The sequence below is a fragment of the Embiotoca jacksoni genome, unplaced genomic scaffold (assembly GCF_022577435.1).
Source record: "Embiotoca jacksoni isolate LCO1_2020_lvr unplaced genomic scaffold, fEmbJac1.0.p SCAF_25, whole genome shotgun sequence".
Lineage (NCBI taxonomy): Eukaryota > Metazoa > Chordata > Actinopteri > Embiotocidae > Embiotoca > Embiotoca jacksoni.
The window spans coordinates 4,163,650-4,188,718 of NW_027185376.1; the positions used below are offsets into that span (position 1 = coordinate 4,163,650).

Below are 25,069 nucleotides of genomic sequence, written 5' to 3' on the forward strand. Positions count from 1 at the left end.
GTTCATTTCTAGCATTTATCAAACTGAAGTTAAAAATCGCAGCTTTTTGAAAATAGGCGAATTGTGGCACTTTCCGTATGGTGTCGTTTATTAGAGGCTCGGCAACTTTCAGAACACCCGGCGGCATTAAAAAGGACGTCCGGCGGTGTTCAGTACGATTCTTTCATTGAAAACACCACTAACTAACTGCACCGCGTCCACACCACACATCCTGTAAGCCAATAATAAAACCACTTACCTATTGGCTGTGATAAATTCAGTCACATTTTTAAATGCAATTCAAGGCTGAAACCGATTTAGACCAACAAAAAAAAAAAAGATCCGACATCCACCTGCTCCTCTGCACCGTTCACCATGCTGCAATGTTTTCGCACAATGCCTAAAGGTCCAGAGCTCTAATGTTCTCACGCATGTCTGGTTACAACAATTTAAAACTCATACAGATCGCTGTGGAGATGTTCGCCTCTCACAGTGTTGTGATTAGATCTTATAGCCCACCGGAGCGAAGTAACACTTCAGGAACAATCAAGCCCATCGCCGAAACAGGAAATGCAGCTTCAGCAGTAATGGACTCGCAAACAATGCGGAGGCCATTTCCAAAACTTCTGCATATCTGTACATGCAAACTACATATCTGTGGATAAACCTTCGGGACAAACATGCAGGTGCATTCACTTGTTACGAGCAGATTCAGATTCATCCAATCGCGTTAAAGCTGGAAGCACACTTCACTCCTTAAAGGGGGATAACGTGTTACAAATCCATGTTTGGCATCATCCTCCTCGATGTTTCCAATTAGCTTAACGACTCAAAAACATGCGCAGACTTAATTGTTTGGATTTCTACAAGAGATTTATTGGCACAGTTATAGCAGCAATGTGTTCTTGTTTATGTTCAACTATGATCCCGTTACACGTCGTTTCTGTCTGGCAGTAAAAAAAAAAAAAAAAAAAAAAAAAAAAAGAAGCCCTCTCAGGTAACAGCAACTTTTGATTAACAACAAAATAATTGGCAAAATGTGAAATATGACACTTTGAGCTCAGTTGAAGTGATTGTCAGTACAATTGCATAAAGTGCACACGCACACAAACACAAGGAAAAGTGAAACGAAAGTCCAGATCTGCTGCGTCGCTACATTCTCAGTGGGTTTTTTTTTAGTCTGAAGATACTGTTCATAAATAGATGTATTAATGAATGATAATGATTATGGTTCGGGGCCTTAAGGTGAGGATGACTTTTTAAAAATAAAATATATATTACAATGCTTTTTAAATGGTAACACAACTGTACCCAGTGCTCAGTGTTGTATGCATGTTGTTACACTGTAAATCGTGATGCTGGGGAGGGGGGGGGGGAGAAAAAGTAATACACTGAAGTACTTCTCTGCCTTTTCTTGTTTTTGTTTACAGATAAATATGTTAAATACATTCTGTGGATGGTTTTTTTTCATTTTTTAAATTTTTTTTATTTAGTTTTTTCATTTTTTTTTTTTTTAAAGGACAGCATTAAGCGGATTTTATGAAGACAAACTCTGGCCAGTATTGCACACCAGTTTTCAACCGGCTCTGACACGCTGAACTCTGCCAAGAACCGTAGCAGGAATATTACAACATCCACTTGTCCAGTCCAAGAACTCCCCTCTCCCCCCCCCCCTCCCTCCCTCCCTCCCTCCCTCCTTCCCTCCCTCCCTCCTTCCCTCCCTCCCTTCTCCACCGTCTTCAGTAGAAAGCGGGGTTTGTGTGCTCGATGACGCAGCGCCGGCAGTGGCGTCTGACGAACCGCAGGGCCTCCGGCGACACCTCGCAGTCCTGCACGTTGAGGAGCTGCAGCTCGCAGCAGTTGGCCGCCAGCGCTTTGAGTCCACGGCCCGTCACGCTCTCGCAGGCTCTGAGGCTCACTCGCCGCAGGCCCTGGCAGTACATGGCCAGCTGCTCCAGCCCGCTGTCCGACACCAGCGGGCATTTGCCCACGTCCAGGGACTTGAGCTTGGGGCAGCTCCGGGCCAAGTGGCCCAGGCCGTGATCCGTCAGCCCCTCGCAGCCTCTGGCGTTCAAGTAGCGCAGTCTCGGGCAGTAGCGGGCCACGTAGCGGACGCCCACGTCGGTGATGCGGGTGCAGTGGGCCACGCTCAGGTAGCGCAGGCAGCCCTCCAGGCGGGCCACCTCGCGCAGACCGAAGTCCCCCACCAGGCGGCAGTCACTGAGACTCAGCTCCCTTATCGAGGGACAGTGGAGAGCCAAGTGGCGCAAGGCCTCGTCTGTAAGTCTGGTGCAGCGGCGCAAGTACAGATGTGTCAGGCGAGGGCAGTGGGAGGCGATAGTTCGCAAGCCCTCGTCCTCGAGGGAAAAGCAATCCGTCATGTCCAGGAAGTGAATGGAGATCTGCTGGCCGTGCAGCGGCGACAGCTGCAGCGAGGCCTCCTGGGTAAGGCTGATGCATGTCACCTTGGAGCAGCCTGGAGGAAGAGGAGGCAGAAATTATTTTATTTATTACTTTAACTTTTAAAGACAGTCTCACTCTTTCAAGTGAAAGAATAGGTCTGAGATGCAGCGCTCACATGCCTGTAATTACAGTTTTTTTTTTATTTTTTTTTTTTATTTTTTTATCCCTTCAGGCTTTCGAGAGACGCCTTCATGATGTAACTGCGGTGTAAGAAACAGGAGTCTCGGTTCTCATTCGGTTTAAAGGTGACTTCTAAAGTTCAGCTGAAGCCTAAAAGACGGAATTTTAAACTAAAAAGATCTTTCAACATTTGAAGACGCACGCTTGATCTGTCTAACTCAGTCATATCGTCTTCTGCAGAACTTTGGAAGTCATTTATGTTCAGAATGACGAATGAGGATTTGGTCTCCCATCACATGTAATTAAACTGCATTAATAGGGGATCTCTTAATTGCCAATATCGACAGCAGGAATCAGTACATCCACCAAAAACTGTTTTATTATTTGGGTAAACTCAAAAATGTGAACCTTTTCCTTCCAATCTTCTTCCTGAAAGTTACGTGATTTGCCACTTGAGGGCGCCACAGTAAAACCTGCAGCACTTGGTTGCACGTCCGCAGCTACTGTAGCAGCATGAAAATGTTTGAGGGCAAACACCTCCAAGAAAACCACAACTGGTTTTCTCAAAATCAAATCAAAGCCTGGTTTTAAAACAAAATAGACTTGATTTCATTATTTTATTTCTTTTCAAATAAAAACCACGTTTATTTTTTTTACAAGCTATTTTTTACAACAAAGAGTTTGCCTCCTGGTGCTAACGGTGCAGATGTCGCTCTGCCACCGGAGTCCAGACCAAGTCGGTGTTATTCGTGTCACTTCCTTAATGAAAGCAGCAGACCGCTCCTCTTACTCGTGTTGAGGTAAGTTCTGCTCTCAGCTAAAGAAAGCCTTTCTTCTCCCACATGGGAGCTTAAGGTTGGCAGAGCTTCTCCTGCTCCTCTAATGATTTTCCCAGCTTTGAAAGAAATGACTAGAAAAAGAACCGAGAGGAGGAATTCTATGAGGTAAATTCGCACATGTTGCGTGATGCAAGGCAGCAGCCGCGCCTTAATAAAAGTAAGCGAGCCCGTCCAAAGATTACAATCAGTTTTATCAGTCATTATAGAGTAGAACAAGTGTATTTCTGCTTACCGGAGAGGTTCAGGTGTTCCAGGTTGGGGCAGCGGGACACCACCTCAAACACAGCATCGTTGGAGATGTTATAACAGCCGGCCACCTCCAGGTGCCGGAGCTCCGGGCAGCACTGGGCCACCACGTGCAGCCCGCGGTCGGTGAGCCTCTTGCAGCCGTTGGCCACCACCGTCTCCAGGGTCAGACACACGTTCGGGGTGTCCTGGCACAGCCGGTGGGTGAGGACCCTGATGGCCCGGTCGGCGTGAAGCAGCTCCCCCGTCAGTCGCACGGCGCTCCAAAGCCTCGGGTCCCACGCCAGGTTGTACCAGCGGCGGCAAACGCGCGCGCAGCGGCACAGCTGGTTGGTGGGAAGGTGGGCGAAGATCTGCAGGAGGGCGTGGTCGGGGAGGAGGTCGATGGGCGCGTGGTGGTGGGTTTTGGACTGCCTGGAGCGGGTGTGCGTGCCGGGCTGAGGGTGGATCACGGCGACCGTCTCGGCGGGGGCAGAGGACGAGGACGAGGAGTTGGTCTCATGGCCGTTACTGGAGAGGGCGGGTGAGGAGAGGGAGCAAGATTTCGATGGCAGGATCAGACCCGGGCTGGGGGTGCTCAGCGTTCTTGTGCTGGAGTCTAGACCTGAAGCAAAGAAGGACAAGACAAGACAAGGTGAGTCTTCTGTCTTTAAAATCTTACCCTTCGAGCTAGTCGAAGCAAATGCTGACGAGTTATGAGCAGCAACCCAGATTTGAAAAACTATGAAGGTTTATTGAGTAGCAAAAATCCAATCAAGCCAACTTTTTCCCCCCACATAAAATTGATCTTTTGGAGGTACCAAAGTTTCCTAAAACCTCCTCTCATGCACAGACACTTTGAACATTTTTATAATGCGGTCTGGAGGGAGAAAAGTGTATCGAATCACCATTTTTCCAAACTCGACCGGGTTTTACAAGTATGCTGTACGTCTACAGGTTTTTGAACTTGACCGAGTGTAACGTCTGGATGGAGAAAAATATGTGACATCAAATCTTTATGTGATAAGACTAATGTTGTTGAATACATTCTGACAACAATAAGTGGTGCAAAACCCCAGAATCGGTCAAAAACATTTGTGCAGCTATAAAGCAGAAGTTTGGAATTTTAGGCCAATTAATGTGATGCGGCCAGTGTCCAAATTTACCCTCAGATATCGGTAATCCGAGATATTTGGTGGATTCCAGGATTTTGCAATAGATTTTTACAAACATGACTCATCCACTTCTGCTTCAAATAGTTATTGCCAAACCTTCATAGAAAACAAACAAACAAAAATGGACACCTTGAATGATCTGCTGGTAAAAAACCCTGGAGGGTGAGTTTCCGTGCAAGAAAAAAGACGAGCGCTCCAGCAGTTTAGCAGTGCACCTCCATAAGGTTTGGCGACTTTGCACGAGACAGATTTAAACAAAGACGGGTCAAAAAACTAAAGCAACAGAGCCTGAGCTATCCTGACTGTTAGTCCCCTACAGCAGCACGATCCAAAACCATCAAATTCGAATGAATCTTTTCATTAGATCCACAAAGACTGTTTGTAAGGCGCGGCCTTTTGATAACCTCTAATGACATCATCAGGGTTATTTTATCAGACTCGACAACGCTCCTCCACGGTCACCGGAGACATGATACTCATACTTAGCAACAGGCCTACATTTATGTGTAAAAAAAAAAAAAAAAAAGTCCAGAGTGTCCCTTTAAATTACTTTTAAAAGTAGTGTTGTGTATCATTTTGAAGGAGTCACACCAAACCTGACTTTACTGTTGCTGTCTCAGGGCACTGACATCTTTGTCTTGCATTCATCTTTACTGTGTTTGTGCTGGAAAGCATATAGTCTCAGTACAGTTGGGGGGAAAAAAAGACAAAAAAGCCGGGAAAATAGGTCAAGAAGTGCAGGGTTCATCCCGATGGTGCCACACCAGCTTTTATCATCAGCGTAGAGGCGTTTCCATGGATCTCGTTATCATGTTGTGGGATGTTTGGGGGGGGGGAAAAACGCGTCACGTTTATCTGCCAGGCGTCGGTCGCAGCAGCCACGGGGGCCTCTTCATCAGATGAACTCCGTGGCTTCAAAGCGGAGCGGCCGGGGCGGTTCGGTGCTGGAGCTGACAGTGTACGGTAAGCCCTGTGTAAACACTGGAGGCCCTCCCCGACAGATGTGCGCTGATTGCCGCCACGTCTTGAAGACGCAGCTGGTGGGAAGCGATGGCTGGATCCCATCGCCGTAGCGTGAGACGACTGAAATCCGGAGGTTGACCCATCACGCCGGGACCCTGAGTGCTCTCGTCAGATGCTATCTCCGTCTCCTCACCACCCTCCGATCCGTCCTCGTCCAGTCTTCAGGAGTTCAGGGCTGATAGTCATCGCTAAAAGCATTTTCAAGAAGTCCCGGGTATGATGTCACTTTCAGCTGTCCCGCTATGAGTTCTCAGGCTTTACTGGCGAAATACTAAGGCGATTAATCTTGTTGTTGTTTGAGACCGGAATGATTATGTGATGGTAAGGCGACACTTCTCTTCACAACCCATTTTACAGACGGTTGAGGCTGTTATTCCTAAAGAAACTATTTCAGTTTTGGACTTAAATATGTTGGGACAAATTCTTCCAAAAGGCCATACAGTGTCAAGCTAGGTAAAAAAAATATATATATATATTTGAACATGGAGTGGGCACAATAACAAGAACACAAACTTCCCAAGACTCTTTCTAACAACCTTTTCAGGATCTACGGATGTGTTCCTGCCTTTTGACTGCAGAATTTGACTTCTAGTTTTGTGCTCCTGGCTGGTCTGTAGTTCTTAACCCTTGTCTGCAGTGATGTACACCTTCATCAGGGTAGAGTTAGTAAACGAGTCAAACACGAGCTTCAAGTGTATCACGCTTCACGCAAGCCTCCGCTGATGCTTGTATCAATATTAAGACTTGGAGAGATCGGGATTTTTTTTAATTTTTTTTTTGTACGTTATTTCTCGTCTAAACAAAATTCAGACCCGAAAGCACAACGAGAACAAAGGCCGAAAGTTTGAGACTGCAAACTTGGACAGAAAGTTGCATTGACTATTGTATCAGTTGTGGTGCCGTGTGTGTGTGTGTGTGTGTGTGTGTGTTTCTGTGTTTGTTCTGCTCTCCTGGGTTCATCTCGGTACCGCCCGCCTGCAGCAGGTGGTGGTTCAGCGCACCTGTTTCCACTTTGCTCATCAGGGTTAAGCATGAAGGTTTGGAGTGGAGATGCAGCTGGTGTTAGTGGGTCATTCGGCATCTTCCAAGCAGTGTGTTTGTGTGTGTTTGTATTGATGTCAGCTCGAGTTGCAGTTTAAGTTACTGTCTTATTTCCTTTTTGGGGGGGATGTTGTTTGCTTGTTATTCTGACTGATCTTTTAATTTATGTTATTTAAGACTTTTTTTTTTTTTTTTGGTTATGGGAACTCGTTTTCCGTTGACTTAGTGGTTTTGTTGTAAATATTTGACTTTTGAACTAATTAGATAGTAAAAATCCTTACTTGTGTTTTTCTTTACATTTCCCCTGGATTCATTGTTATTTGAACTCCATTCGTCTCTTTGACTTCTTTGGGAGGTAACAGCAATGTAAAACAAAACTAATGAAGGTTGTTGGTCTTGAAAATGCCAATTCCTCCCGCGATAACTTTTCCGGGGAATGTTTTTGGGAACGAATACATTTTATTCGCATTCTGACTGCAGAAATGTTCCGATATTAAAATGCGCTTAACGCAATAACAACAGCACAACTTGCCTCTTTCCCATAAACCTTTTATAGAAACCTTTTTAGGAACTCCATTTGAAGTACAACTATAAGCTGGTGGTTCCCGAGTCTTGGTTCCCAACGCCAAAGGGTTCATGTTCAAGTACTTTCTGAGGACCCAGGAACTATTAAGGCAGAAGGATGTAGCCTATACCAGCTGACAGGTCACCGGTCCATCGCAGGGCCACCACAGAAAGAAAGACAACCATTCACAACTCATAGTCACACCTGCTGCCGATTTAAAAAAAAAAAAAAAAAAAAAAAAAAAAATCACCAATTAACCTGTAGTTCGTATGTCTTTGGACTGTGGGGAGAAAAACCCATGCAGACACAACATGGAAACTCCAGTAGCGTGTTAACATTTCTGGTGCTGGTCCCGTCGGTTGAACCGTGTTGGGTTAACGGAGCCTTTTGGACCCGCAGTGAGCTGCTCCTGCACAGAAAGTCAGCATCGACATGACAAATGGACAGCATCCTGCCTTTCATGTGGAACCTGTGCGCCGGGACAGACAGCTGAGCGGTGACAGCGCTCTTACGGCCGTTAGTGCCGATCTGTATTCCAGACATTCACGCTCGACCCGCCTCCCGGCTCGCCTCTGATGACATCCACAGACTCATCCTCCCGGGAGCATGTCGTCCGATTCACGGCTACTTTAAAACGGACTCTTGTTTGTCTTTTTTTTTTTTTAAATTCCCACTTAACGTCCAAATTCAGGCAAAATGAAAAGCGCAACTGCCCAAAAAAAAAAAATGCGTCCAACATTAGAACACAGCAAATAGATTTTATTCAGCTTTTATGAGGATGGTTAGGTTCACTTCTCTTGGGATACCGTTGACCTCCTTTTGGGTTTAGTGCACCATTCGCGTGGGTGGTCTGTCTATGATTAGTTCTACTTTAAATGTGTAGGATTATTTCCTTGAGGTCACGAAGCTCATCTCGGCATACAGAGTCCTCCAATAACAATTCATTTCTTTAGCTTAATACAAAGGATTTAATGGTTCTCAGGTCATTATAAACACTTCATCTCTTCTGAATTTCACACACCTGTCCAAATATGTCATGACAATAGTGGTGCTAGCGTTTTTTTTTTCTTCTGCTTCTTCAAGTACATTGTAAATATTGCAAGATTCCTGAGTTAATACCCAAGAGTTTGGGAATCTTTTCAGACGTGGCTGGAAAAGACACGCTATGCAGCACAAAACCGTGCAAACAGGTGGAAGTCCGAACATTTCTGACGACGGCCAGAGGGGCCAGTGTAATTTCACTTGAGAATAATATATATATATATGTATATATATTTTTTTAAAAAAGCAAAGTTTTCAGTTAAGACACGAGTCCCACGATGCCAAAATCACAACATCCAGGAGAAGATGTAATTTTCCATGTGCAGACATTACACAGACGCATTTCTTGAGTCATTACTTTTGATGGATGAACGAAGTACCGCTTTATTGTCCAATTCGGAGCGAACGCTACGAGTCCTGCATGCAACTCGTCTGCCACTGGCGCAGGATCAACATCCAAACTGCGTAATTACATGTGTCACTGATCAGAAGAGCGCTCCAAGCCCGGAGAAGCACGGTGCCACTAATTAGACCGAATCCACCTCGCTCACTATTAGACACACTTTCACACAGCTGGTGGGAAAAGTTAAGTGAAGTCAGCTTCGTATTTGCATCGCTTGCACTTGATTTTGGACGTCCAGGTGTTATCGGTCCCTGATTTCCAGTTGACTGAGGGAACTGTTTATCCGGTTGCCGTTGACCGTCGATGCTGTACACGGAAAAGATCTCACGTCTCAACCTTTCTTTTTTTCTTCAGAACATTTTTTCCACACATCATTACAGTTTGGATTCCAAATACATGGCTCATTCAGCATCTGAAGAGACCCCGTTTTTGAGTTCTTTGTCTTTTACGTTGATGATCTTAAAAGACAAGACGATTGCGCAGACACACAAGAACAAGCAACTTACACTCTCGGCGTCATCTGCATAGCAAATCGAACACGTAGTTTTAATGCCAGTCGTGCAGAAACTGACTAAATGAAGAGGTAAGTCCATCGGATACAAGAGCAAACCTCTGGAAAAAGCTAGTAAGTGGACCTCGAGTGAGGATTGTTAAGAGCGGTCGCTTGCAACTCCAAACTGCAGCATGAAAGAACAAACGTTCCCGTGACTTCCAGTTGCTGCAAAAATCTTTATGAGCTAACCATCGGTGTCGTGTTTTATATTTCTGTATCGCTGCAAACCTATCATTAACAGAACAAATACAATACAGCTGTGAAACTTCTCTTGAAGGCACTGCGAGTGCAGATGGTGGAAGATTCAGCTTTGGTTTAGGAAACCAGAGGAGAACAGTGGAACATCTGGTCTTCACCCTGGACAAAGAAACAACTGAGCGGTGGTGAAATGAAAGAGAAACTCGTGCATTTTGAACGCACATTTAGCCACAGCAAGGCATACTTGGCTGAAATCATTTGCCACTAATACACGAAATCTGTTCTGATCCAGAGCAGCGGCGCAGCAGGATCCCATTAACATCGACTTACTTCTGAAGCACATCTGGATTGCGCTTTGATACCAGAAGTTGAATGTAAATCAATCAGGGGGTGATCACTGACAAGACAAGATGCCTGAGTGATGAAGAGGTGCAGCTGGATGTTCGGAGTCATGTCGCCTTAATGACAAAATCCTGATGAACTTTAAAAAAAAACAAAAAAAACAAAAAATGTTGCACACAAAAACAGATTTAAGGGGGAATCGTTCGTGGGCCTAAGAAAAAAAAATAGAGGGGCAAGAGGGAAAGAAAGAGGGAAGATAAATTGGCAGCAGAGCTTGCAGACTTTACCAGACAGAGACAAGTGCACAGGCAGGGTCAGCCCAGACTTCGACGCAGCCCGGTCATAAACTCAAGCTGCAGGGATTCTGCTCAGGATCTTGCAGTGCCGCGAAGCTCTGCAAAGACCCTGTCTGGTGCTCGCAGGATTATTACCGCTGCATCTGGCAAGAAAAGACCAATCCATTACCTCAGTGCCATTAGCCTCCTGTGACATGTTCCTGCTCTGCAGGCTGCGCTGAGGCTCCTCCCCCCGCCAAAGAGTGCGAGGGAATCGGAGATGCTCATTTTCTACCCAGAAGTCGAGGAAGTCAAATCCCAAATCAAGTCGAGAGGGGTAAAGTGTACAAAAAAAAAAATAAGAAAAAATAATTCTCAGCTAATAAAAAAACTGAAACCAAAAACACAATTGATTTATCCGCGCTAACGGTGACGTGCTCCAGTGTTCTTTTTTTTAAAGGGAAACATCCGACAGAAAGAACGAACTTGCTGGGATAAAAAACATCTGGGTCTGTCTCAGGTTTTATTGAATACATGGAAGTTGATATTGCCGTACAGTGTGGCGGCTGGGCTATCAGCAAAGCCTTCACTACAGGAAGGTCTTACGTCACTGCACAACCTGAAAGACAATAGGGCCTGCTGGTCGCTTCACAATGTGCACACTTGGACAGGAAACGGTCTTCCTTTGCTCGCACACACAACCCCCATAACTCCTCTGGACTGCGGCTGCTCTCACACTCACTCAGTCTCCAGATTCATTTTGAGAAGGAATTGTGCTGCAACAGATTCGGCTACACACACACACACACACACACACACACACACACACACACACACACGCCAGGAACTATAACACGTTTTCCCCACATCGCGACTAATTTCCTCGAGGGAGTTTTTCCACCTATTAAAGCCCTTCAAACGTCTCCATGCTGCGCTCTCGTCACTTTATAAATCCTCGGCTGAGGAGGACAGCAGACGCTCGCGTATCCTAAAGCCAACTTTAGAAGTCGAACTCGCTCTTTCAAAAATGAGCTTTTTGTGTTTGTCCATTCGTCACAGCGCAACATTTTTTATTTTTTTTTTTCCAGAATACAGATGACGGTTTGGACTCCAAAATGTAATTTGGCCGTCGTGCAAAGCTGATTTGGCCTAAATTACTGAAACTCAAGATGATGTCATTTTTTATAGGTTGTTAAATTAGGATGTCAAAGATGAGGCTTTCTGTGTAGTTTATTCTTTTTGGCAGTGTTGTGTGAGGAGGGTATTGAGTGCAGAGTGACAGTCATGAGGAGGAACGTGGCGGCACACAGAAGAAACTGCACATGAGACAGGAATGGAAAAGTGAACGCTGGACCAAACGTTTGATTTGGTAGTGATGAGGAGCAAATGTAATGATCTCATGTGGTTAAAGCAACAGAACAAGAGAAGTGCTGGAACTTTTGTGGTTATTAACTCTCGACAAAAAAAACCCGGTTCACTTTAACTTCAGAAAGAGGATATTTTGTTTGAATTGGTAGACTTTAGTCAGAGGGAAAAAGTCATTCACTGAAGGCACCAGTTCAACAGTTAAATTTAGTTTTTTAGGCACTGCGCACGATTATGCTCAGCCTACTGTATATATTATTGTTTATGTCGCTGTACATATAGAATCAAAGCAGTACTTCATGAACATCACAGTGCTGGGCGGCCAACTCATGGAAACGTGAAATTTTTTTGGACATTTTGGCGCCGTTCTTAACTTAAAAGGGAAAAAAAAAACATTTAAAGTATCGTCAGAAGATTAGAAACACAATAATTCTGACATACAAAGCAGTCAGGCTCGGTCCAACTCTTAAAAAAACAGTAAAACCACAACTTTTCATACTTTTTTTTGTTTCTGTGCAAATTACAAGATGCAACTGGTTAAACAGACACAAATTTGAGGCGTGAGACACGTGGCATCTTTAACCTGGCGAACTGTTTCAACTTCGCAAGAAAGCGAATAAGGGTGTTTCCTTAAATATCTCACTATTACTTTAACACAAGAATAATATGAGTATGAGTATGAGTATGAGTATGAATAATGAGCTGTTTTGACAGTGCTGACCTCTGCAGGAAGAGAAGGGAGTCCAAAATGGAGGGAACTATTGTAGCTTATTAGCTGCGATGCACCACCCAGTTTTATTGAACCCTTTTGTTTGTGGGAGTATTTAGTGAGTTTCTCCCCCCCCCCAAAAAAAAGCAACTTTGCTGACAATTGACCTGAGTCAGCATGGTGGAAATTAATTTTTTTAATAACCCGTGTGAACTTATTTTCCGCTTGCCAAAGGAGCAAAGCTAACGAGCTTTTATTTTAATCATGAATAAGCATGTTTCTGGTGAGCATGTAAAAATGCTTGACGATATTTTACAAAGGCTTAAAAGAATAATTCACAACGTAAGCTCATATTTTTATGCATTATCCCAGTATCAAGATTTCTTAGTAGCACTAGAGTCAAAAGCCAAAGCTTGAACAACCAGAATTTTTTTGTTTTTGTTTTTATGTTTGAAGCAATCGGGGCCGGGTTACAGACACAAATTCTTCAAATACAATAAGGTACTTAGTTGTTTTTGTGTGCACTGTTTAACTGTGGTTATATAAAACCCAGTTTATCCAACCCAGACTCCTTGGTCTGTCTAGTGAGAAAATGTTCCCCTCATTTTTGTAGCGTTGCATTACCATTCGGCCACAACTGACACTTCCCTGCTTACGTAATGACACGAACCACAGACTGAGAAGAGGGTGGGGAGGGGAGGGGATGGGGGGGGGGACGTCGAACGTGTCAGTTCAGCTGGACCACAATTGCGGTCATATTGCCACATAAAGGCCCGAAAAGACTCAGGTGGAATCAGTAAAAACATCGCTCGCGAGCCAAAAGAGAACACAGGAAGCAAAAAAAAAAAAAAAAAAGCCTGCGTTTCGGTCAGGTGGCGTCGCTCCCAACTCCTGTGGAACGCGCTCCTGTAGTAGACCTGAACAAAAAATGTGACCCCCCCCCACCCCGTTGGAGAAAAAAATGGCAGACGCATTCGAAAACAGAGCTTCCTCCCTCTCAGCAAGAGAAGGAGAAGACCGAGCCGTAATCGCAGAAGAGTTACGAGATGGAGTGATCCACTCGCTGAACTGCCTTTTCCTTCCCCCTCCTCCTCTTTCCTCGGTGAACTGCTTTCACTTGTTTTTCTTTTTTTTCTTTCGCTGCCTTGTTCTGCGCCTTTTCTTTTTTTTTTTTGTTGGGGCTGAGATTTTCTGGCTCTCGGGGCGGTAGAGAGGAAGGGGGAGGAGCGAGGACAGATGATGGGAGAATAGCGTCGGCATTCTTTTCCTCTGCGTCTCTGCATAGACAATTTCCATCGGAGGATTAGATTATATTCCTCATTACAATCCCTTTAGGCTTGTGAAAAAGTCTCAGGATTGCGCTCCGTGTCCTACGTGACGGTTAAAAAAAACGGGTCAAAAAGATCTCGAGGCCATAAATTTCTGTCCATAAGATGAGAGCCAATCCATGACAGTGTTTTCAGCATCTCCCTCCAAAAAAACAGATGCTCCCTCATCTAAACAAACTTCCCCGTCTGCTCGAGAAGGTCCAACGCAGCTGCGAAGCGGCAGAGCGAATGCGCTGTTGAGTTTCGGCGAGTCTTTCGAGAAGATAAGTTGCAATTACAGCTCGAGTGGAAGATAACAACTTAAATCTTCGCTCCGCAGTAAAGATGTCCCGACGGCAATGACACACACAAACAACCTCTCGGATCGGTCATATTTGGCACGGCGAAAGTCAACAGTGAAACACTATATATCTGGCTGAGTAAACACGGGTAGATGGGTCATCGGTGTGCGCGGGGTTGGTTTACGGATGAAGTGTGAGGGATTTGTTGCCCCTGGGACGGCAAAGAGTATTAACATGTTGGAGACAGGCGTTTTCTTTCCGAGCGGAGCTGTTTAGACTGCACATCTGACCCTCGCGCCGCTTTCAAGACAGCAATGTGGGAATAATGGAACTGTGTTTTGCTTTATATCTATTATTATACAAGAGTATGTAATTCTGTCACTGATAAACGGTGACAGAGACACTCCAATGATGGGAAGCTGTGGGAGGGGAAGGTTTCCAGTGTTGTTTGGCTGTCTGGCATGTTTGAACTAGAAGTGCAACGGATCGTCAACTCGATCAAGAGTAAATGAATCCCCAACTATTTTAATAGTCAATTAATCATTGTTGAGTCATTTTTTGACAAAACAAAAAAGAGGTACAAGTTCTCTGATTCCAGCTTCTCAAATATGAATATTTTCTGGTTCCTTTAGGCCTCCGTGGTAATAAACTGAATATCTTTTAGTTGTAAAGTAAAGAAATCTGTGTTCACAGTTCTCTTGAGCTGCTCCTGTTTATACAAACTCAAAACTTCCTGTATTTGTTTCAAAAGTAAAAGGCCTCTGGCATTTCAGTAAACAGACATTTTACTAACAAGGCTTTTATTTTGAAACATTTGCTGATTTCACGTTTTATTTTGCCAGAATTCCAGGAAATTTCATGATTTTGATGCCGTCCTATAGCTTAAAGTTGTGGCAAAAAACCCCAAACCGTCACTGCTCGTCTGATTTTGGCATTAAACTAGTACAGGAAGTCTAAATCCAAAAAAATCATTTTCTCAGCAAGATATACTGCTTTTCATAAGCATCTAGGGAATTGCATATAAACCATGACATGTTTACAGCCTTGTGTTGGAAGTGGTATGGAAGGGCAGATTAGGCTTTTCCTTTTTACTGTTATCTCCGTTTCTTTGGTCCTTGGCAGACGGAAAGGAAGTCGCCATGTTCATTGTTCCCACCAACACACAGGGTCTCGTCAAACTCCTCCTATGTCCGAGCCTCTTTGCCAATGCACCCCGAGTTCGGTTGTGCCAAAGCAAACCCTTGAGGCCCCCGGACAGGGTCGCAGAGTGACCCCCTGCTGAGAGACACTCAATTTCATCCCACAGGGAGGATTTACTGTCCAGAACTGCGCCTTCCAGCCTGCAGCTAATAAGCAACTCAACTGGGTCAGGCCACCACAAACTTGTCTAAATAATAACTGAAAACAGAGAGACGTCGCAAAAAAGCTGCCAGACGACTGGTCGTTTGTTTTTCGGGAGGAGGATGAGTGTAACTTCCTCATGTTGAGTTTGCGGGGAATACGTGATGGATGACTGAAAGAAGACAGGCGTTGGCTGACTTTTTTCCATTTGCATACGTGATATTAGGGTTGGATGATCATTCGATGTTCTGGTTTCCATCGAGTTTTGATTATAACATCTTTGAAATTCTTGTGATGGCATTGGTTTTTGGTGTACAGAGAAAAAAAAAATGAACCACTCCTGGTGAAAACTGGTCCAGCCATTCATTTTCAGGGTCTCTGGTTTGGATCTGACATGCAGTGGCTTTAAAGACAGACTGTAACTTTTGGAAAGAAAATTCAAACATTCTTCATCTTACAAATATACAAATGAATCCAAACTTGTTTAGAATTAATTACAGCCAATGTGAAGCTACCTACTTAGTGGTTGCTTATTTGACAGATTATTATTTAAAGTTTCAGACATCAAATCATTACGTCTATCCTCAAAACCAAGCTTCACGTGTCTGTCCCGTGCTCGAGCTAACGTTTAGGCATGCTCGCTTAATAATAATTTATTTTCCAATTTAAGCGCATTAAAAGGTGTGTACAAGTTTATGCCCTGCTTGTGAATTTGGACAATCAGAGCCTTACTGTCTTACTGTCCGGTATGACCACGAGTTCATTGTGGCTAATGTTAGCCAACATTACATTTGAACATTAAAGAGATTTCACTGCCTTACTAACATTATTGAGTATTTTTTTTTTTTTTTTGTTTTTTTTTTGCAAAACAATCCAATAGCGTAGCAGGTTTGGATTTTCACATAACAAACAATTACATTAGGCAGTCTCTTGGCTGAACCTTGGATAAATGGGGAGAAGGGGAGCCATTCATCAGAAGAAGAAACTTCAGGCTTGTAAGCATTGATTTTCTTTCGTACAAAAACACATGTTACATGTGGGTACATGTTACAGCCAATTAAATTATGAATGATTTCCTTTTGTGTAAGCGTTCCTAGGAAGAAGAAAAAAAAAACCCCACCTTGTTATATTATGATGTTTGATGCAGTGGCAAAGATTAAAATCTTACTGCTGACTGTAACTACTTTAATGCAACAGTGACCCTACTGCAGCACCGGGACACTGGAGGCCCTAATATGAATACTCCCAGTGTGTGGCGGGGAAACAGCCCAGACTGCTTCCTGATTAGTTTAGTGGACCACAGAACTAGGTGGGCAATGGCCGTGTGATCAGCCACTGTGTGTGTGTGTGTGTGTGTGTGTGTGTGTGTGTGTGTGTGTGTGTGTGTGTGTGTGTGTGTGTGTGTGTGAACGCGGGTCTGCATGTGTGCGTATATCTGTGTGTGTGTGTGTGTGTGTGTGTGTGTCTTTCTAAGGAGGGGGGATTTGACTGTGGCCGTGGTGGTTCCAGACCATGTAATTACTCCCACTTAGCATGGAGAAAAAAATAACAATTTCAGTCATAACACAGGGGGGAATTATGGTCTGGAAGCCACTGGCTATGGCCTATCCTCTGTCTATATATTTCTATCTGCACAGGTTGTGCTCCAAGAAGACACATTCAGGACAATTATCAATTTCCCCCAAAATACTCTGGATCTACTTCCAGAAGCTCTTCGGCGGACAGATCCAAGTGAGTCAGCATTTCCAGCGAAGCCTGAATGGGCAGCGGCGATCTCGCCTCATGTCAATGCACGCTCACGCATAGATCCTGCTCTATATTTAGCGAGGGTTGAACAGCGATTTAACCTCGCTAAAACAAACGAACTGACACACCAGAACATCGAACGTCTCGTGAGGAGTTTGCCTCTCCTCTCCGCTCCGTCTCTTTTCCTCTCCGAGAAACACCTTGAAACCTTTCGGCTGACTGACAGCCATAAACACAGGCTGTCGCTGGTATTTGTTTTCTTGTGGGCAGCGCCCAAACCACAAGAATACTACATTCACCATGCCAGAGCAAATTTAAGTTTTGGTGATGACAGTGCATGAGAGGAACGGGTCGCGTATATAGGCGTAGCAAACAGTCGATGAGTCAACTCAGAGAAACTGCACAAGCCTGTTTACAAAGCTCAGTGCTGTAAATAAGATGCAGCGCGCTACACGGTATACAGTTTGACTTATAAGTGACAGAGGACAATGTGCTTAAAAAAAAAAGTATGAATTTGCGACAGAAAGGAAAACTTGCCAGCCAATTGTGCTGTGAACTCAACTTCACGGAGCATTTTAGCAATCCTGAAAGCGATTATTATGGTTTAACCCACAAAAGTTGACCGATGGTTCATTCTCATTAACCTTGTTTCCAGATGCAAGGGGAACTTCTAGCCGCTAAAAAGACAACTATTTCCCGAAGGAGGTGGTGGAGACCCAAAACAGAGCTAAAAGAGGAGTCAAAACTCAAAACCGAGGGTCTAAAAAGGCAACTGTTCGCTACCGAAGTAGCCATATCAGCATTAAAAGGTCATATTAGGTCAATGTCATGTGTTCAACTTGAGGATTTGGCACCAAGTAGCTAAATAAGTCGAACAAATTTAGGTTTAACTGTAAAATCAAAAATGAATGAATTCTTTCATCGATGTGTCGATGATTTCCATAAAAAAACACATTTCTCGAGAGCAGAGAAGCTCAAAGATGTTTGAACGACACTACACTTAGCATTTCAGCACTTTTAAAGTATAACGAGAGATAAAAAAAATATATATATATATATTTGTACGTATTATGTTCTGTTCTTTTGCAACGAGGAAAACAAACGCTGCTTTGACGGACAAATTGTTCAAACCGTATCAGACCGATTCCACATCTGAGACAGCTGCTGACAGGAGGCTTCAAAGGACATCTGCCAGCTGCAAAGTATTTCTGAACCATTACAGGGAGCATACAGTTTACATTCGTAACACATACACTCCTGACAAAGACTTCCCTGCAGTGACTCTGCCAGAGGGTTGGAAGACTGCCTGGGCGGGCGGGAAAAACGAGGAGGCGAGAGGGAGCCAGAGAGCTGCGTGGAGACGAGTAACAGCAGCCTCTGAGTCTCTTTTCCCCAACTCTCACTTATCTACTCCTTCTCCAGATTAAAAAAAAAAAAAAAAAAAAAAAATCCTTCCCTCCCTCTTGCATCCACCCTCCCTCCCCCCGCTCTCCCCAAACACACCCACCGCCCCCCCTTCCCGGCAATGCTCTGAGCCTGATACGACCACAGTTTAGATAAGCATTCTTCCACAATGAGAAGCTAGAAGTGTTTCTTTTATTTCTTCCCCCCCTTCTTCTTCTTCTTCTTCTTCTTCAAAAACAAAAAAAAAACACAAAAAAAAAAACAAAGCTGAAGAAATGCTTTTGGTTTCTGGGTTCTGACGGGAGCCGTGACTTTGTTTTTCAATTTTAAGGTTATCCCAGGAACACACAGGTTTCTCTCCAAAAATAGGCAGTTACAGAAAGTGGATGAGGAGGAAAGAGGGCGGTGGGAGAGAGAGAGAGAGGGGGGAGAGGGAGAGGAGGAAGAGGAGGAGGAGAAGACGAAGGGAGGGGAGTTTGGTTAATGAGCACCAGATGCCTTACCTTCGGTGGTAGCCACATTCTTCAGAGCTTTGGTTGGTGTGTGATCGGTGCCCGAACTTATGTCAGAGGAGATGCTTGAGCTCCCTTTACCTGCAGGGAGAAAAAAAAAACAAAAGCGCTTAGGCGTAATGTAACAAAGCTGAGATGACAAACGGACTTTTTTTTGATTGTTTTTTTTTTATTACTTAGATTTCATTTGTACCCCACACTCTTTTCATTTGAGAAACAGAAGGAGTCTGTCTGCCAGAGATAAGGTGGAATCACACTTTTTATGATGTATTCCTTACATTAAAGAGGTATGAAGTGTGAGGAAATATAAAGCCCATCAATCTCTGCTTTTGTGACTTTTATGTTCCTCAGGTTTGGATGGATGTTTTGCCTTGGCTTGTGCACAAAGTCGCTGTTTGACTTAAAGAGTCCGGTTTTTTTTATTTATATATTTGGAAGAGGAATAAAGTCTCCTGAAATCCTCCTGTGGCCTTCACTTCCACGGAGGATGAGTGAGGAAACACTCCTGAAGCAAGAGACAAGCATTTAATCCATCCATCCTCTTCCGCTTATCCGGGATCGGGTCGCGGTGGTATTTAATTATTGATTATAAATGTACCATCAACAGCAGCATACTTCTGAGGTCATAACTCACAACATGCACATCAAAGGGGATTTGTTTTCTTAATTAAATGTGCATGCATTTACTATGAGCTATATTTTGCATCATTGGATTTAGCATTTAGAATTTGTATACAATCCCACAGGAGCGCAAAAATTTCAAAGACATATCCTTTTAAATGTGGATTTTCAACAGCCTTGACTGCCATGGTGACTGCAGGCTGCCTGTGGAGAGGTTGTTTATGGCGTTTCATTCCTGCGTCAGATCATAAATGCAGCTCTTTGTGGCTTTTCCTGAGAGTAAGTATGTGCCTTTCACCCGGGCCGAAGAGGTATTCCCACACCCGCATGCACATCAAGCACAGCCACCTAAACGGACCAGACAGTTCCCGAAATAAGCAGTAAATACGACAGGTCGAGGAGGGAGGGGGGCGGGGAAAGAAAGACGCAACCTGTCTCCATATTCAGCCAAAACAAATGATCACACAGATACATATAAAATGTTGTTTTTTTAAAAAAAAAAAAAAGCGATGCAGCTCATATGGTTTGAGTACGAATGACATTTTGCGGTGACATCACTGATCCGACACATCTGCCGAGGCCCCCTCAGTCCTCAGAAATGACTCAGATATTCACGAAGAGCTTACAGATGTCAATATGAGAGCACTTTAAAAAAAAAAATCTCCAAGTAGAGCATAAAGATGACTCAACGCAAGCAAATATATCTTAATATTTAGCCGGTTAGAGGATTCTTTTCCCCTGCAGGGCTGTTTGTTTGAAACATGTGGATCTGTTCTATTGTTTTCTGGGTTTGGGTTTTTTTTTTTGTGGGAAAACAAGTTTGAGAAAAGCTCCCGTTTCCTGTCTTATGCTTATATAATGTTTCTGGTGGATGGTTGCCGCATAGTTGCGACCGGTGTGTAATTAATCGTGGAGTCACACTTGAAAACAGATGTGGACTGATGGACCGCAGAAAGATTCTGCACTTGTAAATAAGACACTGCAGGTCTTGGATACTATGGAGTGAAGATGACTTCACTACCATGCGAGTTATCATTGTTTAAAGGGAGCTTTTAGCTTTCGCTCTCCTATAACACTCTCAGACTCATGATGGACAAGAAGGATATTAAATGGATGCAGCAGAACCAGAAACACTGGGTTTTTTTTGTGTTTTTTTTAGTCAATGCATTATTCTACATTGTTAAAACCTGACATTTCCCACAAGTCCACTGCTGTTTCAAATATGATGTCTTCAGACCAAACTGACGCCGCCTCGAGCGACATCACTCGAGGCGGTTCATCAGATTCAGCTCTCTCCGGGACCCCCCCCCCAAAAAAAAAGGCTTTATTCAATTTCTTTTGGATTTATGTGGGAGCATTCATCAAGACCTGTGAACAGACTTTGATTTGGAGAGGTTCAACCCTGGATTTTGATACCTTTCATATTACCTCACTACCTCACTGTGCTGAAGTTTTCGTTGTGATTTGACAGTAAGCCATTTCTGCTTTGTATTCGTACAGCTTTACGGGGATTCGCAAGGAACTACACACCCGTGTTGCGGCGTGAAATCAGGCTGCAGTAGCTCACGGCGAGAATGGAAAAAAAAAAAGGCCAGCGACTGACTGTTTTATCAAAACTATGGAAGTTTGTTTAGGCTCGCTGTAAATAGATACACCAGTTGATCTTCTGGTGCATTTCTGAGCGAATGGTTTAAAGTTACCACCAGTGACCGCGACTGTCGCCATGCTAACCAGGACTAAAATCTTAAAGGGGAAGTAGACACGCATGCAGTAGGTTCCACTTTCGTCCGTATGTCAAAGCCTCAACAGGCCACAGCGTGGCTATTTCATGTTTTGCAGTAGTGGACCGGCGTGTTTATTTCACGTTTTGCCGCGATACCGGGTTACATAGGAGGTGTGGCTTGGTAAGTCATGGACATTCACCTGGGGGGATGGGTTTTAATTTTTTTTTTTTTTAATTTTTTTTTATCCTAAACATATCCAAGGATGTTTAGTCCGAACCCTAACCACCTGGGTTAGATGTTAGATGTTCGAGTGTTACGTTTTGTTTTCACGTGACACTGATACGTTGGGATGCTGGTACACTTCCCTCTAGTGGACGGTCATGCGCATTACACAGTTAGCTTGGATACCTGGTTTGTGGCTTCAGGCTGGCAGCTCAAGGCCGCATTCGCTTTTACTTGCATGACACACCTGAATCTCCAACCAAATTTGTTGGAGTTGCATTGTGGGTAACGTAGTCATAGTTCTGTAATTGGTTTTGAAACTGCCTAGTTTGTAAACACGACAAGCAAACATGTTTTGAGTGATGAGATATCCCCTGTTTCGTACTGAACAGTATGAAACACCTCAACCGACGGCGAACAGAGCCAGCATGTGAAGGTATTTACAGGCAGTTTACTTTTCTCGCAGTGGGTCTCCTCCAGGATGTTTTCTGCATCTCTGCAGTGAAACCACAAAATAAAGCGGCATTAACGGTGAATCATAAAGGGGAGGTTTTCGACCTCAAACTCATCAAATGAATCCGGAGAACACAAAAAGATCAGTCTAATGCGGAGGAAGTAAGACGGTCACAGCGTGGCAGTGTTGCTTAAGGACAACTTCAACCTGAGACTGTAGCCTGAGATAGGATCTGTTCGTGTACCTTAACAGGCTGAATTCCAAGGTGGAGCAGGTCCACATGTTGTTTTTAACATCACGAGATCCAACCTTTTCTCTGCAGTTATTGACTTAGGAAGAGAGCTCACTGGAATGTTATTTATACAAACATTTCTGCTCTGGAGGCAGAAATCCTGTTTGGTCGAGTCGGACTGCAGGTTTTTTTTTTTTTTCTCTCGGAATAAGTAATCCTAAAGATTAGACTTTAGATGAAAAATGTGAGAGATGAGATATAGGTGGTAATATGAATGCTAATATTGAACACACAGTGCAGTCCAACCCACTGCTTAAAGCACTGAAGACCACTTTGACTGTCCTGCTGAGCTGATATTCAGGGATCATTGATGCCACATGTTGTGAGATTCTATCAGCAGTGTGGTATGAGAGTCAACAGATTCAGGTTTTGGCTTTTGTAATGTCACAGAGAAGAATGTTTAACGTTGTCTTTCAGAGGGTTAGAGCCGCATTCCTGTTCGATGAAACTGAATTTATCTTCTGGCTCTTTGGGATGGACAGTGAATGCCTCTCACCGATGCATTACAAATGGCATTTTCTATCCCAGAGAGCAAAACTGTGCTTCAGAGCGGCAATGATTAGTCGATTAGATGATTGACAGATAATTAATCGCATACTACTTTGAATTGTCTGATTCTTAAATGTAAGTGTGTGTGTGTGTGTTCTTTTGGTTGTGGACTATTAGTTGAGTTAAAACAAGACATTTTCAGCTTTGGAGAAACATCGTTCAACCAAAGGCCTTGATTAATCAAGAAAATAATGGACATATTATTTGTTAGTGAAAGATAACTGTTATTTGCATCCCTACTGTGAGGTAGTGAGCTAAAATTCGTGCTGTTTGATGCTGCGCAAGAAGAATTTGGCATTTTTTTTTTGTGAACTTGTCCTCTATGAACACGGTTTCTGAGGCTCCGCCCAAAGACAGCATTTACAAATCAGCTGCCGGAGAGCCACTGAAGATCATAAATACTTACCGATCTTAAAAACAAGTGTGCATGTTTAGGAAATCAATCATCTCTAGGTGTATCCACGGCAACAAACTATTTAAGAAGGAGCTCCATTAACACTTTATGGAGCAGCATTTGTGTCTTTTCATGGCACCTAATTCATATTTTCATTTACATTTACTTAAAAGATCACATATTATTGACCAACGTACACGAAATGGCTTCCAAATCCAACAACAACAGGCCAAAGGGACGGTCGACAAAAATCTCTGGAATTGGCTCTTATCAAGATAAGAATGACAAAGTGCCCACATACTCAGAAACACTTGCATCCTTTGACCCACCTCCACTAAACCTGCAGGAATACATCTTTGTCTTTTAAAAAAACAGCCCATAATTCAGACCACCAGACTGATGTTTAATGAACTTGCTGCCCTGCTAAGTCAGCTGTCACTGAATCATTATGAGAGGTGATATTTTATTCAAACTGACAGCTTGTACTTTACTTCCAGCTTAAACTCAAGAGCAGGATGTGTGTGTGACAATTAATATGGCACAAATTTAACATGTTGCCTCCTTCCATTTAATTTAAAACACGATATAAACTGCTGTTAACTGAAACCACAGGGATTATGAGGTTTTCGAGGAGTTCATTTCACTTGAGAATGGGAGGAGAGAAAACCTCCATACATGCAGTTAAGAGTGTTTGTTTGAAATGTACATTCACTTTAAAGTGTTTAAATATGACCACCAGATGTCACTCTCTGTCTCACTTGAAGAATATAAATGTTGCACATCTTTAAAAAGGACAAAAAAAAGATGGCAATTAGAAGTCAAAAGTGGATATTGGCTGTAACTGCACATCCTGAACAACCTGGAGATGTTGAATGGCGCGTGGAAAAAGTTAAACTCACCACAGAGAACACAATAGATTAAGAAAATTCAAGATAGAAGTTAGAGGGAGTAGTACTGGTTTCGCTGATGTCTGAGGACAAACTCGAGGAAGCTCCACATTGTGTTCTATTTTTAGTTTCTTGGACACTTTTACTAAAAGTCACAGAAAACATGGACTCAATGGCTTCTTTTTACGAAGTAGAGTAATGGAGTTTCATGTAAAGACATCTTTCAAAGTGGAATTCTAATAAAATGTGTTTTAAAGATATCCTTGCGGCACTTACCCTCGCTTCCATAATGTTTTCCATTGTTCGCACCCATTTTAAAGAATACATAATCTATGCGCAAAAACTCGTTGTATCACGTTAAATTCCAGAGTAGAAGGCAGTCTCTCTCTCCACAAAGACAGGCTACACAGTCAGAGTTGTGTGCAGGGCCGCTAGCTCTGACTCCAAATAGTTAATCCAGATGTTGAACAGAGGACGCCTGAGCATTACGCAAACCTAGAATCCAGACTTGTGCTTCCAGCGGTGCAGACTTTCTAGATCTGAACATCCACAGACTCCCGAGCGGTGAACACACACAAACAAACACACACACACACACACAAAATCCCGTTTCGAGGAGTTTGGAGAAAACTTTGTGAAGTGCTCTAAATGGTAAGCAGCTGTTTATCAGGCTGAGTGCGGGCGATCATAGCGGCCAGACAACTTTCTGAGGACGCGCAGCTCTCGTCCACCGGATTTGAATTTAAAGAGACCGCAGACCTGGGAGGGAGATGTGGAGATTTTTTTTTTTTTTTTTTAAAGAGAAAAAGATAAGCCTAAAACAGGTCAAGACTTTAGAAATACTAAAATGACAACATATTACAACGCATTGTTGAAAATAACATCATAAATGCCTTAAAAAAAAAGTCTTTGTTTCTGAAGTAGCACTTTTGATCTTGAACAAAACACTTTGCAGCTTTTACAACAGTAAAGTCACAAAACTAAAGTCCTACCACAAA

The 25,069-nt window shown here is 43.5% G+C and overlaps 1 protein-coding gene across 1 annotated transcript; it reads right to left on the reverse strand.

The window, feature by feature from the left end:
* Nucleotides 1–1,715: 1,715 nt before the first annotated feature.
* LOC138204429 (F-box/LRR-repeat protein 7-like) lies at nucleotides 1,716–24,843 on the reverse strand. Its single transcript, XM_069159687.1, has 4 exons — nucleotides 24,348–24,843; nucleotides 18,920–19,009; nucleotides 3,634–4,251; nucleotides 1,716–2,455 (listed from the first exon to the last, which is right to left on the reverse strand). The coding sequence occupies exons 1-4, from the start codon at nucleotides 24,382–24,384 to the stop codon at nucleotides 1,719–1,721; spliced, it is 1,482 nt and encodes a 493-aa protein (XP_069015788.1). The 5' UTR covers nucleotides 24,385–24,843; the 3' UTR covers nucleotides 1,716–1,718.
* Nucleotides 24,844–25,069: the final 226 nt, after the last annotated feature.